Source organism: Pezoporus occidentalis, unplaced genomic scaffold, assembly GCF_034315485.1.
Source record: "Pezoporus occidentalis ecotype Australia unplaced genomic scaffold, CSIRO_AGI_Poc_V1 ctg40, whole genome shotgun sequence".
Taxonomy (NCBI): Eukaryota; Metazoa; Chordata; class Aves; order Psittaciformes; family Psittacidae; genus Pezoporus; species Pezoporus occidentalis.
Genome location: NW_026915725.1, coordinates 3,945,802 through 3,960,337, shown reverse-complemented (window position 1 = coordinate 3,960,337; position 14,536 = coordinate 3,945,802). Strand labels below are relative to the sequence as shown.

The following is a 14,536-nucleotide window of genomic DNA, read 5'->3' as shown; positions in this document are numbered from 1 at the left end:
TAATTATGTTAAAGGATTCTGTCTACATACACACAGACAAATACCACAAAAATGCTAATGTTTCTACTTCAGTAGATTTGAAAACATTGTGGAATTTTGTTCAAGGAAACCATCTAAAAATCTAGTAGCTCCTTGGTTTGCCTACAGTATTCAAATTGGATTGTACCATCTTTAAGCAGGAGCTCCAGTGCCAGAATTGGTGCTTTGCTTCCAATCCTTTGGTTATATACACAGATAGGGGAAAAAAAAAAAGACTAAACAAAACACAAAACAATCAACTTTCAGTTACTGTCTTGTTTCAGTCTTTGTGCAATCTTGTCAAAGAGGGCCAGAAAAAGTTATGATGATTCATTTACTAAGGTCAAAAGTAGTGCTACTCTCTAAATAAATGTTTGGTCTGACTTTGATGATATTAAGTGCCGTTTTTCTTGGTGCTGTCAAATACATTTGCCATAGGAAGAGGAAATGTCTTTTTATCAAAGACTCAAGACTTGAAATTGGAGTATAGGTCTGGAAATTACAAACTGTTGGTTCTGTTCCCAATTTTGCTGTACAGTTGCTCACCTAAGTATTTATGATTTTTAATGCTTTGAGATGCTCCAGAAATGCTGTAAAATAAAAGATGTTAACTATAACACAGGTAGAATGTGCATTTTTGCATTCAGTAAGTGTCCTGTTTTTCCTTCTTGAAACTTTTCAATTGTATATTGAATTAAATTTATAAAACGTATGCAACCCGAGTGAGCAGTGTTCATTGCTTAATATGAAAGCAAATGTCTCTTCAGTTATGGGTTTTAATGAAGTGTGCTGTTTCTCTCATGATCTTCAGTTCTTGAAATGAGCCTTAGACTGATACAGCAGACTATGCTAGCATCATTCAGAAAGTGGGTTGAATTACATGTAGCTAGATTGAATTACATGAAGCTAGGTAATAGGCACTGTGGAATGCCTATATTTCATAGAGCTATAGCAAAAAAAAAAAAGATACTGGCCATTATACCTGATATGATCCATTCTCATTATTTTTCACCCTTTTTTTTTTTAAAATCTTTTTAGGTATTACAATTATGGACATTCAGTTGGGGCAGCAGAGATGCAATTGCTTGTGGATGGACTGAAACAACCTACTGTCCTTTGGAGGGCATATTACAATGAGGGAGATCAATGGCTGAAGGAAGTCATTCAGCTTGGGCGCCTTCCACATCCTTTCCAATTCTCACTTGATAAAATCAGTCTAGGTTTTTATGACGGTGTCTCAGCTATTGATGATATTACATTTGAAAACTGTGCTCTTCCACCTCCAGCATTAAGTTGTGAAGGTCCTAATCATTTCTGGTGCAGAGACACAAAAGCATGTATTGACAGTTTACTGGTCTGCGATCTTGTGGATAACTGTGGGGATGCATCAGATGAAGACAGCTGTAGTAAGTAATTTCCATTACTTCTCACTTTATATCAAACCAAATTTTACTTTTCAAATTCATCCCTGAAGTAAAAAAGTTACAGCCTATCAATGTCACAGCCAGTGCTCATTCAACTGAATATAGGTATTGATGAAAAAGATTGAATTTTATTTTTTTTAACATAAATGCATATGATGTGTTATAACTGAGGGTAAATGTGGTTCAATCCCTTTTATCCAAACTAATCGTATTTCTTTAACTTTAATAAAGCACTATCTCAGCTTAGGCTGGGATAGTGTTAATTTTCTACCTAGTAACTGGTGCAGTGCTGTGTTTTGGCTTTAGTGTGAGAACAATGCTGCTAACACAGAGGTATTTCAGTTGTTGCTAAGTAGCGCTTACCCTGATCAAGGGCTTTTCAGTCTCATGCTCTACCAGTCAGGAGGGGCACAAGAAGCTGGGAGGGAGCAGAGACAGGACACCTGACTCAAACTAGCCAAAGGGGTACCATACCACAGTATGTTATGTTTAGTATATAAACTGGGAGGAGTTGGTTGGGAGTCCCCATTGCTGCTCAGAGATAGGCTGAGTACCAGTCTGGAGGTGGTGAGGAATTGTACTGTGCATGACTTGGGTTTTCTGAAATTTTATTTCACCTTTTATTTTTTTGGTTTTGGTTTTGTTTCCTGTTATTATCATTTTTAGAATTAGTATTATTGTTGTCATTATTTCTATTGTTATTCTTCTCCCCATCCCACTTGAGGGGTTGAGGGGGCCAGCTTGGGTTAAACCATGACAAACACACGCATACATTACAAGTTAAAAGAAAGGATTCACAGTGTGCCAGATGATTTTGCCTTTGATTCTACTGATGGAAATACAGTGGAAGACGCATATGGAGCAAGAGGAACGTATGTCCTATCTCTTTTTATGACCTATACTTTTTCTACCTAGAAAAAGTATCTGTACTGGAAGACACTAGCCATACCGGGCATAACTATCCCTTTTTAAAGAAAGAATTTCTAAATACTGAAGAAAGATTTGGGTCGGTCACATTTTTGACATTCACCTTGTAGTGTGGAAAGGTGCTGTTGATGATTTTCTCCCCAAAGGATGCATTCATCAATTTTAAGAACTCAAGAACATTAACATAATACAAAATTGCCTAGCAGTTGCTTTATCATGTCCTGAGGTAACTAAATAATGCAAATCACAATGAGTTTGACGAACAGGGGACAACTTATGTGCTTGGAAGCATATGAGGCTGCACTGATATTTTCTGAATATCAACTTAACACTGATCTGAATTTAAAAGAAAGTGAAGGCTTTGCAGCCTATCTCATTTTTCCCACTTGTAAAATGTTTATCTTCTTCATAACCCATTTTGAGTTCTACAGTAAGAGAATATGACTTGCAGTTTTAAGCATCAAAAATTAACAGCTTAATTAACAGAAAGGCTATTGTGTCAGTTACTGTTTGTGAGGGGCAGATTTGAAGATGAAATGCCAGTTTTCCACCTCTGAGACACATTTTATTTTTTTAAATTAAAAGTAATTGAGCTAATCAATATATTTTGCCTTGGTGTCAAATAAAGTTATCATAATAAACTGTTACAAATGCCTCTTTTGAATTTTGCATTGATAAAGCTATCATGCTGCTATCACTGAGGATAATAATGATCTAAACCACAACCCATTTTAGGACTACTTCTGCTGTGCGAAAACGTATTAGATCAGTTATTGCACATACCTACAGGACTGAATTGTGCAGTTTATTTACTCCAATTAACCTCAGTCTTAACTCCTTAACTACTTAACTGAGTAAAATTTCAGTTAAAAAACTTGGCATGCTGAAATTAAAAAAAATACATAAATTTAATAGTATTTAGTAACAAAAATTTATTTACAGTTCTATTTATTCAATACATTTTTTATGTAGTTTGCCAGATACATATTGAAAAGGAGTTAAATAAGTAAAGATTTATTTTTCTTTTGTGGTCCAGGGAAGTGCATGTTTAGTCTTCAGAGGGATTTTTTTTTTGCAAAAAGATATGTGATTTTCTCTGTATTAGACATTTTTGCAAGGAGAAAACTACATTAAATCACAATCACCTTTTGATACTGCTTTCACTTGACAGTCTGTTCTGTTTATGTTTCAGACCCTGACCTACAGTGTAACTTTGAAAATGGGCTGTGCAACTGGGAGCAGGATGTTGAGGATGACTTTGACTGGATCAGAATACAGGGTCCAACCCCCACAGTTAATACAGGCCCTTTAAAGGATCACACAACAGGGACAGTGCGGGGACACTACCTCTACATGGAGTCCTCTGATCCACACCGATTTAAAGATAAAGCAGTTTTGCTTAGTCCTCTCTTCAACCCTTCTGCCAATGGAACATGCATTTTTCGCTTTCATTATCATATGTTTGGAAAACAAGTTCACAAGCTGTCAGTCTTTCAGAGAACTGTGAGTAATACTGGTGGATGGCTGTTGTGGTACAAGTTTGGAAATCAAGGAAAGAGATGGATCCGACAGACACTCTACATCAGCAGCTCTAAGCCATTCCAGGTATGATCCTTCTAGGTTGCAAAGTGCCTAATTGCTGAATGAAGTATATAACTGTTATAATAGCAATCTCAAAGCTATTTCTAGCTGTCTGATCAAATTTACTTTGACATATATTTTTAAGGCTTATTTTTATTTCCATTAAGTATGTCTGGTTTCTGTTTCAGGTTTTTTTTTTTTTGGTGGGGAGGGCTTTTTTGTTTGTTTGTTTATTTTCCCCCTAAAATACTTAATTTTAATGCTTTGAACAGGAACATATGGCATTTGAAGGAGGTGTTATTTTTTTTTTTTAAGCATTTGGTGAAACTACCTTATCTGAATCTGCTACAGAACTATTTGGCAAAAAAATGGATTCATTCATGAAAGAAGGACTGTTATAAGGAATATCCTCTTCTCTGCCTTATTTTTCCAGCATCGCAAGTTAATCTTTAAATGTATAATGTCACAAAAAATATCAGTTTGAAATGTTTGGGTGAAAGGCTAGGTCAAGGATCAAATATCATTTGGAAAAAGATACTATAGTAAGTTACAGCTACAAATCTAAACTTGTATATGTTATTTACCTTTCACTATGCATAATCTGTTTATTCTGGTTGGGTTAATGAACCTGCAGGCTTACTAGAAGAGCGAGAGATATTAGGTCATTTGGCTGCCAACTGGTCATAAAATTAACTTGGAACCCCCCTAAAGCATATTATAAAAAGAAAGGTTTTCCTTTTAAGTCTGCTATAATGCAATATTTTCTTTAGATTGTCCCATATTCATTTCACAAAATATAATTTTTAAGTGGAAAGAAGTTCTGTCCTCTTTGGAGGAAAAGCCAGCTGGAAGAAGAGTGCTCATTTTTGGTCAAAACCCTTTGCTGTAGAAATGTAAACAAGCATCAATATAATGCTAACAAAGACTTTCTTTTTCCTCTTTTTTTTTTTTTTTTCTGTGTTAGTGTTTTAAATAAGAAAACATGTCCTTCACCTGGTAGTTTGTATAAAGAACTATAAACCCATGTGTCATATACTTGACCTCCTGAGAGCTAGAAAGGTTGTTAAGTAACTTAAAATATTTTTAAAGTGATAATGTTGTAAGGTTTTCCATTGCACTTGCCCTGTTCTGTGCTGGGAATGAAAATATCTTGCAAATTTTTCATATAGTGTTGCTTTCCATAGTCATTGGGCATGGAGTGTAAGATATAATGTGATTATTTGTTCAGAAGAAAGAGGTCAAGACCTTATGTTTCTTCTTGTGTATCACATTTGTTATGACAGGTTGCTGTGTCAGAACCTGCAACCTTTCAAAACTCAGGAATTTTGAGGAGAAGAAGTTGTTCTTTTGCTAATAAGTTGCCATGTGCTGACCTCTTTCCAATTTTCCTTTGATGTGTATAGTGTTTGGTTACTTCCAAGGCTAAGGATGTGATGGTGATAGGGAAATCTTCACAGTCTGTTATCACTTTTTCTCTGATTTTTTTTTATACTGAGATGTATACTATAACAGCCTGTCAGTTTGGGGCTGTCTGCTGGCTGACTGTTACAGTTGTAGCCTCTATGTTTACTATGTTTTGCACCCTACACCCTATAAAGTTAGTGTTTTCACATCTGTTCACATCAAGAAAGTCTTGTAGATCACCTCCATACATCAAAGAAAATGTTTAGATTCACTTGAGAATGGATTTTCCTTTCTTGAGAGTCTGAAAATAAGATAGAACTTTTTAGTAATTTCCTGGTCAAAATATGTATCTTCATTTCCCAATCTTCTTAATTTCTAGCCTGAGTGTCTCATCAGTCATGTTAAGATTTTCAGAAATTCCTAGTGGACCAAAGATGACCTAAGTTTTTGAAACACAAACCTATATCTTGCTTTTTCTCTTCAAAATGTAAGAGGTGATCATATATCTAGAAGAGCTGATACCACCACCTCTTCCTCTTCTCTATGTAAGTCTATCATTTATTCCGAGAGGCATTATGAATCAAACTCATGTTTTCAGTTTATTTACCAACATAGGAAGCTAACTTGGGGAATATATAAATGACTGTGCCTATATATTAACTGCTAAGAAAAGGATGATTTCTCAGCTAAAAATTCAATGCAACAAAGCAAGATATTTGAGGATCTCTTGAAAGCCTCATCACCTTTTGAAAGTTTGGAACTCTATAGATATGAAACTGTAAGGCCTTTAATTGAATGCTCTGGCAGAAACCCAAAGGTGAACAACACATAAGGACTTCCTTTGCTCACACCAGCTCCCACTAAACCTCAGAATCTTAAATTTCTCAGGAAACCTTTGTTCTAGCTGCAATCAAACAGTGGCTGAAGTTTGCTGCTGTTCAATCAGATGTTTTACAGCAGGGGGTTAAATGTGACATCAGGGAGCAGAACAGGAGTAGCTGGGTGAGTGGAAGGGAAATTTAAGGTTAACCTATTTAAATGAAAGGAATGCATTTTTCTGAGCCAAATAACAAAATTGGTCCAAAAACCATGCTTATAAAACTCAGTTTGGCAGCTGTAGTAATTTAGAATTTCCCTTTGAATTCAGAACTGGTATGACATAGAAATCTGCAAAAGATTTAATAATTTACAAGAAATTAGACTTTTTTTAAAGATTTTTTTTTTTTTGTAACAATTACAAGTTTAAATATATTTCAAGATGCCCCTTTTATTATATGGGACACTTGTATCAACATGAAAAAGAATAGGCTCTTAATGTACTTGGTCTACATTTATTTTACTCCCTCTGAGAATTTACTTACATGTATTTTCCTTAAGTTTCAAAAGGTAGCAAAATAAAAATCTGTCTGTGGTAGCCTACTTATATTGATGACGAATTGTGTTTGCTTTTATTTCCCTTCAATAATCATAACACCTGAAATAGTTTCTGAACAAAAGAAAGTGCAAAAATTCTTAGAGAAATATAGCTGTCTTAGCTTGCTCTATGAATTCAAATTTCATTTGGATACAGAAAAATGAAATGGTTGTTATTATGTGAACAATGGCAAAACTCTGTACTTCAGTCCTTTTGGGCAGCATAGTCTGTTTTTAGTCATAATATAAATCACATATTTACTGTGTCCACCATAAGATACTTAAGACGACTATATTGCAAAACATATTGCTGAGGGGAAAAAAAAAAAAAAAAGGAAAAATAATTACCTTTATAATAACCTTTACCCCAATCCAATTCACTTTTTGCTTATCTGCAATATATATATCTTTATTTCTGTTAGCGAAGGTGGTTATAGTCCTTTGATACTCAGCATAAGTAATGTAAAGCATAAGTAATGCATAAAGGAGTCTAATATTTTGTGATTATTTAATAATGATTGGTCTTTTTTGTTGACTGTTATGAAACTAAAAAAATGCAAATACATTGTACTTGATTAATTATTAATACTATATTGAGTATAATTACTAAAACTTTTAGTATTTTGAGCATCATATATAAAACCTTACATTTCCCTTCAAACGTAAAACTTTCTCCCTTTAAGTGTGAAAAACAAGGACCAAAATCAGGAGAAAATAAATAATGAAAAATTATTGAAATATACTAGATTTATGGAACTTTATATGCAAAATAAAATTGCAATTAGATACAAGATACATTTGCTATTTTCCTATTTTTATAAGTGGTTAAGAAAAGTAAACAACCAAATCCACTGTAACAATTTTAATCCTATCATCAGTTAGGTATTAGCTTACAAAGTAGTAGAATACTGATTGACAACTCGAATAATACATTTGCTATGAATATAGAATAACACTATGTTCTACAGACACAAATAATAACCAGCCTTCTTTCTCTGGTGTCGTGGTTTAAGCTCAGCCGTAAATCAGACCATGCAGTCTCTGTCACTCACCCCTTTCCACCCATTCTGCTCCCAGAGGGATGGGGAGGAGAACTGAAAGATTGAGATGGGAACAGTCCAGTACGTAAGGTATAACACAAATCACTGCTGCTACCACCAATAATAATATTGATAAGGGAAATAACAAAGGAAAAGAACACAACCACTCACCACCCATCGACTGATACCCAGTCCAACTGAGCAGTGGTCTAGTCCTTCCAGGTAACTGCCCCCAGTTTAACATATAGTGGGCATGACGTGCTGTGGTATGGAATACCTCTTTGGCTAGCTTGGGTCAGATGTCCTGTCTCTGCTTCCTCCTGGCTTCCCCTCCTCTCTGGCAGAGCATGAGACTCACAAAGTCCTTGGTCAGAGTAAACATGACTTAGCAACAACTAAAAACATTGGTGTTATCAGTGCTGTTCTCAGGCTGAAAGTCAAAAACACAGCATCACACAAGCTATTAAGGAGGAGAAAAAAGACTGCTACTGTTCAACCCTAGACATCTGGTTACTATTCTTAATACCTGATGTGCTATTTTTATGTTGCTCTTAGTGCAGAATACAAATTACCTGTATTTTAAGTTCCTGATTCTGAAACATATATGCCTGATTATGTTGGCTATGGTGCAAATTAGACTTCTTGGCTTGGAATAAGACCAAACATGGGAAAACAGGCAGGTGAAGCATAGTTCATTCCTTTATCTTTTTTGTACATTACTGTTTGTATCTTTGACACTCCAACATGCTGTTTTCAGCTATTGTGGTTGCACCATTCACAAGACAATTTTGTATATTTGATGTTTTGCCAGTTTGGGGAAAAAAATGTATCCTTTCCTGAAACAGACACCTGTTTTGATAAAACAAAATGTGACTTGTGTCTTTGCATTCTTCTGGTGTTCTGAATATGCCTGTCTCTTATTCAGGCTAAGCTATCAAAGCATAAGTGCTGACCAGTGTTGTTTCAGATGTTCTCATTCAAGGGACTTTGTTGGCATTTTACTGTAGGTTGTAAATGTATCAAAAAGAATTAACTTAGTTGTCTTGTAAAATGCTTTTGTGTCATTTGATGTTACATAGTATGATGTGAGTTGTCTCTTACAGCATCTACAAGACAGTAGATGACTGTCAATATGACTAGTTACAGCTACAGCTTTTTTCTTTTTTTTTTTTTTTTCTTTCTTCTGTCTTTTCTTTTCTTCTGTTGCTGTAAATCCTAGAACAAAGTTAATACTTTTGTAGGTTAACTTAAATGTGGGAGGATTTTCCAGTCTTCTCTAATCATTAACCTGTTAGTGTCAGGTTGAAATTATGGACTGGTGTACTCCAGAAAATGGAGCTGATCAAGCTTACTCACATTCAAGTTGCATGCAGCTTTACTGGAAGCCTGTGCATACCTTTCTATTGTTCCAAGAAGAGGCTATTTCCTAGTGCGAAAAGCAATGTGAGAAGACTATGTTTCAGCCTGTTACAGTTGCATATCAGTACACGCAGCTAGGATGTACCCTAACTACTCATAGTGTTAGAAAGAAACTAGTGCCTGCCAGTATCTGAAGGGGGCCTACAAGGGCGCCAAAGAGGGACTGCAGTGATAGGACAAGGGGTAATGGGTTCAAACTTAAACAGAGGAAGTTCAGGTTAGATATAAGGAAGAAGTTCTTTACTGTGAGGGTGGTGAGGCACTGGAACAGGTTGCCCAAAGAAGTGGTAAATGCTCCATCCCTGGCAGTGTTCAAGGCCAGGTTGGACAGAGCTGTGGGCAACATGGTCTAGTGTGAGGTGTCCCTGCCCATGGCAGGGGGCTTGGAACTAGATGATCTTAAGGTCCTTTCCAACCCTAACCATACTATGATTCTATGAATACAGAGAATGAGAGGTACTCTGTGAAGTTATTATGCAACATAATCAGAACAAAAAATCCTATTTTAGGATGGCCTGTGTACAATTCATTGTTGAGGGATATTTTGTGTGCAAGAAATTGTGAATGCGGTCAATAAGTAAAGAAAAGTTTGTTAACAGCTATTTTCACAATAATGAGGCTATACCCTTCCATCCCTGATGTACTGCCTATTTTGTTCTTATTGTGGATGTGGCAGCAGCCCACTGAGAGACACACACTGCCATTAACTGGACAGCTGACATAACCTCTGGTACATCTGTCCTCATGCGGTGAGGCATTGTGCTGCAGACAGCTTTCAGTGCACAGACAGGATCACCCTTTTTGATATTCTAACTATGATTTCAGGCTTTTTCCAGTTGCTTTTGCTCTTACTGAACCAGGTTTATTGTTGTCAAGTGTTGTTAGCCTTCTGCCTGGATTTGACTGTGTGCTTGCTTCCTTGTTCAGGGCCTTATTTTCAGTGCATGCCAACATTCAGTAGGAGTTTGAAAATGTGTGTTTGAGCAGTTACATATCTTCCATTAAAATCTGGTGTTGAAGCAGCTCTGAATTTATCTAGGACTTCTATGTTTATTTCACCTTCAATTCCCACTTGTGATCACTTTCATTTTTCTGTTACTGCTTTTGATCTATTGCTTCGTAACAATTTTCACACGAAGATGTAGTCATCATGGACTTCCACTCCTTTGAGCAACAGCTTTAATTTCAACTTTCAGTTTCACATTCTTCATCTTCCTAGTACCCTTCTCCTTTGCACTTTTCTAATAATTGGCTGAGATGACTATTCAGGGATTTTTCTTCCTTCTTTTTTTCTTTTTTTTCTGGCCTGTAAAGTTTACCATATGTTTCTGTTGCTTCCTACTCTTCCAACCATTTCTGCAACGAAAAACTTGGGGTTCTATCCAAACACATGGATATCCAGCCATATTTGCTGCAGCTTGGTAGCTCTCTTTCTGGCCACTATTTTTCTTCATCCCTGATCTGAGTGTTGATGTCTTTCATCCCTGACACTTGTTTGCACGCTGCACACTACTTTTTGATTTTCACATTGTTCTTTCTATTGATTTCTTATCTGTTTATAGTCATCATTCTCAGTTGTTTTTTTTTCACTGTGGCAATGTGAAGCCTCTGATTGCTGGCAGACCCATAGTTTGCTGTGAAGTTGCCTCTGGAGCAATTGTTTGTTTATTGACTACTAATAATATTGGAAAGGAAATGCTACCACCATTTTTTAATCCTTCATTGATCATAGAATCACAGAATGGCTTGAGTTGGAAGGAATTTGTAAAGATCACCCAATCCAACCTCAATGACATTGGCAGCAACATCTTACACTAGATGCAAGGTGGCTCAAAGTTTGTCATACCAGACCTTGAACACCTTCAATGATGGGGCATCCACAACTTCTCTGTGCAAGGTTTTCCAATGTCTCACAACCAACATTGTAAGAAATTCTTCCTTATATCTAATCTAAATTTATCCTTGTTCAATTTAAAACTGTTGTCCCTTGTCCTACCACTATAGACCTTTGTGAAGTTTTACTCCGTTTTTCTTATAAAGCCCCTTTAAGTATAGAAAGGCTGCAATAAGATCTCACCAGAACCTTCTCTTATCTGGGCTGATAAAACCCTCAGCTCTCTCAGCCTTTCCTCATAGAAGAGGTGTTCCAGCCCTCTGATCATTTTTGTGGCCCTCATCTGGAACAACTCAAGTAGGTCCACATCTTTCTTATGGTGGGAGCCCCAGAATTGGTTGCGTACTGCCAGGTGGGATCTCACAAGACCAGAGCAGAGGGGGAGAGTTGCTTCTCTCAACCTGCTGGCCATGCTATTTTTATGCAGCCCAGGGTATAACCTAGATATCTCTGTAGAGTTGCTGTGTTACTGATATTTAACTCTCGGGTCATATTAGAATTTGTCCTGGCACAATGCAACGTGCAGAGATGGTTACAAGGTGTCTGGGAGCTGGGTGCTAGAGGATACTGATATCAGGCCAAATTATGTGGATTACTTCATGTCTGTTCTGTTGAAATATCAATGTCTTTTGTTATGACAGTTCTAATACTTGCACTTGACCTAGGCTCCTTCACCATGTCGTGTCCTCATGACCAGAAAACTGCCTTGGAGGGTTATAGTGGGCCAGGGACCAAAGTTGACATATTTTATGTCCATGCTTCATTCAAAACTTTTGTAGACCCTAGTCTGGACAATTCATGCTCAGGTTTCTTCACCAGTCCACAATCTAGTTGAGAAACAATGTACATGGTGAATGGACAATGAGGGAATTGGGACACTTGTGGAAAAGAGTGAAAAACAATGGTAAGACTTTGTGGTTGGTGCTGAGTATTGTGTTGATAGTGAAGGTTATTCAGTATCGACAGTATGAAGTAAAATACAGAGAACTTACGTCTTGGAAATGTATGCGGTGCAGTGCAGTATATCTGAAAGGCAAAAAGTAATGTGATTTTTTTTTTCTCTTTTTTATTTCTTTTAAAGTAATTTCTAAACATCAGTATTGTCATTTTTGACAAGTGGATTTCAAAGCACAGAGAACAGTTTAAAAACAAAGAAATCATGCAAGATACCAGGAAAGTATTTTAAATATTTCATGGGTTTTGTTCAGTTGCATTTTTTGGGTCCCTGTAGCCACCTGAACAGAAATGAAGTTAATTTTGAGAATGAAAAATATTTTCAGGCTTAAAGGGTTGGGTTTTTTTCTTCCATTTTTCTGGGTTTGTGTTTTTGGATTGAGTTATTTTTTTGTTCATTTGGGGGGGGGGGTGTTTTTTTTTAACTTCACATTTACAATCTAAGTTGCTTTTGAAAATAAATTCATTCTGCCATAATCTTGTGAAATTGTAATTACTAGATGAATGTTTCACATGTGGGCAGGATATAATGTTTTATAAAGCCAGATTCTCAAAAATTTTTAGGTGCTAACTATATATTGCTTGCACAATAATTCTCCCAATATTAATATTACTGATTGAAGACATGATGTTTCTCTTGATGTTTTGTGGCCTTAATACAGTAAAGCACTGACTCTCGGAATATGTAAACATTTATTAATATTATGCTTGTCAGCTGTCCCACTGACATCAGTGAAAAGTCTGAAATGGGATAGAAATGTGGTTCTTTCCTGTACTGTGTAGAAATGCTTGAAAAAACATCGTATATAAGCATAAGGGTTCACAAGCTTATAGTGAAGTGTGATAAAGTGCTTTATTGAACTAGAACTAATGTTTTTATCATCTTGTAAAACCAAACGCTGTAAACCACCAAATATTTGACACACATTTTTTTGTATTTGATGTGTACAACCTTAAGATCACTTGGACACCTGTGTGAAAGGACTTTGTTTCAACTTTTGAAGTCTTGAGACATTAACTTCTAAAGCATTTTTGGTTAGACACAAAAGGAACGGACTGATGGGCTTTGAATATAGGCAGTAGAATACCCAGCTTTTCTATGTATATTATTAAAATATGGTGGTGACCTAATATTGATAGCCTTTCTAGTAGCTGAGGGTCTGTCTCCACTTATATTTGCTTACTTTTCTTGATGAAATGTTTTGAGACATTTTACTTTATTTATGCATGGCATTAAAATATAGGAGTAGTTTTCTTCAGAAAAATGTAGTGAAATGTATGAGACTTTCAATCCTTCATCTGCTTTCAATAAGTTACAACAAAAGGCTTTGATCACAAAGCGTTCTGTCAGTTATTTGTACTATTACCTGTGTGGTTGTTCTTTCCTCTTCACACCAATCACATTGTTAGTTGACAGAAACGATTATAACAAACCTAGTCCAAATTGGCATGCTCCAACTACTAATAAAACAGTTGACACTTTCTGTGATAAACCTGAGAGTTTGTCTGCCTATATTACTAAGTAATTACATTAGAACTAATAACACTGTTTCCTCAACATTCAGAAATCTTCAGAATTTTTAATACCTCACAGTTTTTGGAATTTATTGTGTTGGAGTTTAAACTATTCATGTGTGGAAATTAAGATTTTATTTTGCTAACCTTCAGCGGGAAATAGCTAGTGACAACAAATAGTATTATTGCAAAAATGGAACATTTATACAGAACAGTATTACTCATTGTAATGCCTCTATTAACACTTGTCATAACATTCCTTCACCCTTCAAAAAACCATTTTTTGTAAGATCTTAAGGGAACAATCCTTTTGTGTATTTGAGTACATTTTGCTTTTCATACCTTTTGCTACCTTTATAGACTTCATTGAGACTGGATCTCTAGAGCTCTGAAAGCTGGAGAAATTGAGATCTATTTATTCTCTTTCAAATAATATATGAAATGTGAAATGAGCTTCATGGTAGATGAGTTCCCTGGAGGTTGTTTAATAATAGCTTATAAAGTTTGCAGAATTTCAGCTAGCAAATTAATTTAAGTGGTCAATGTTTAGCCACAGCTGCAGAGAGACTAAGTTTTACACTACAACACTAACTCATAAATTGGTTCTATTTTCAGTTTTAAATCTATATTTACACCCCTGTTACATTTTCTGAGTTACATACTGAGTTCATGCTATATGCCAAAGTGACAGACTCCCCAGGAAAGTACATGAATGAATACATAAATAAAAATTGTTGGGGAGATTTTAAGTAATACTATCATAGTCATCATCATAGAAATAAGGAGGTTATTCTGAATCACATTAATGCTGCAGAGCTGTGTCCTGCCTCTACTATCTTTGGATATTTTTTATACCTTTAATAAAAGTATTCCATCTTAAGGTGAAGAAGTACAGACTCCTTCAGGGAAAGTTTGATGGAAAATGATGCATAAGGATGGCTGGGGAG

The 14,536-nt window shown here is 35.9% G+C and overlaps 1 protein-coding gene across 1 annotated transcript in view; it reads left to right on the top strand.

Annotated features, from left to right (window-relative positions):
* The window catches only part of MALRD1 (MAM and LDL receptor class A domain containing 1), a 245,916-nt gene that overhangs the window by 56,917 nt on the left and 174,463 nt on the right, over positions 1 to 14,536 (top strand). The window contains exons 17-18 of the mRNA XM_062633694.1: positions 1,057 to 1,424; positions 3,562 to 3,974. Coding sequence (XP_062489678.1) covers positions 1,057 to 1,424; positions 3,562 to 3,974 — 781 coding nt within the window. The remainder of the gene's footprint in view (positions 1 to 1,056; positions 1,425 to 3,561; positions 3,975 to 14,536) is intronic.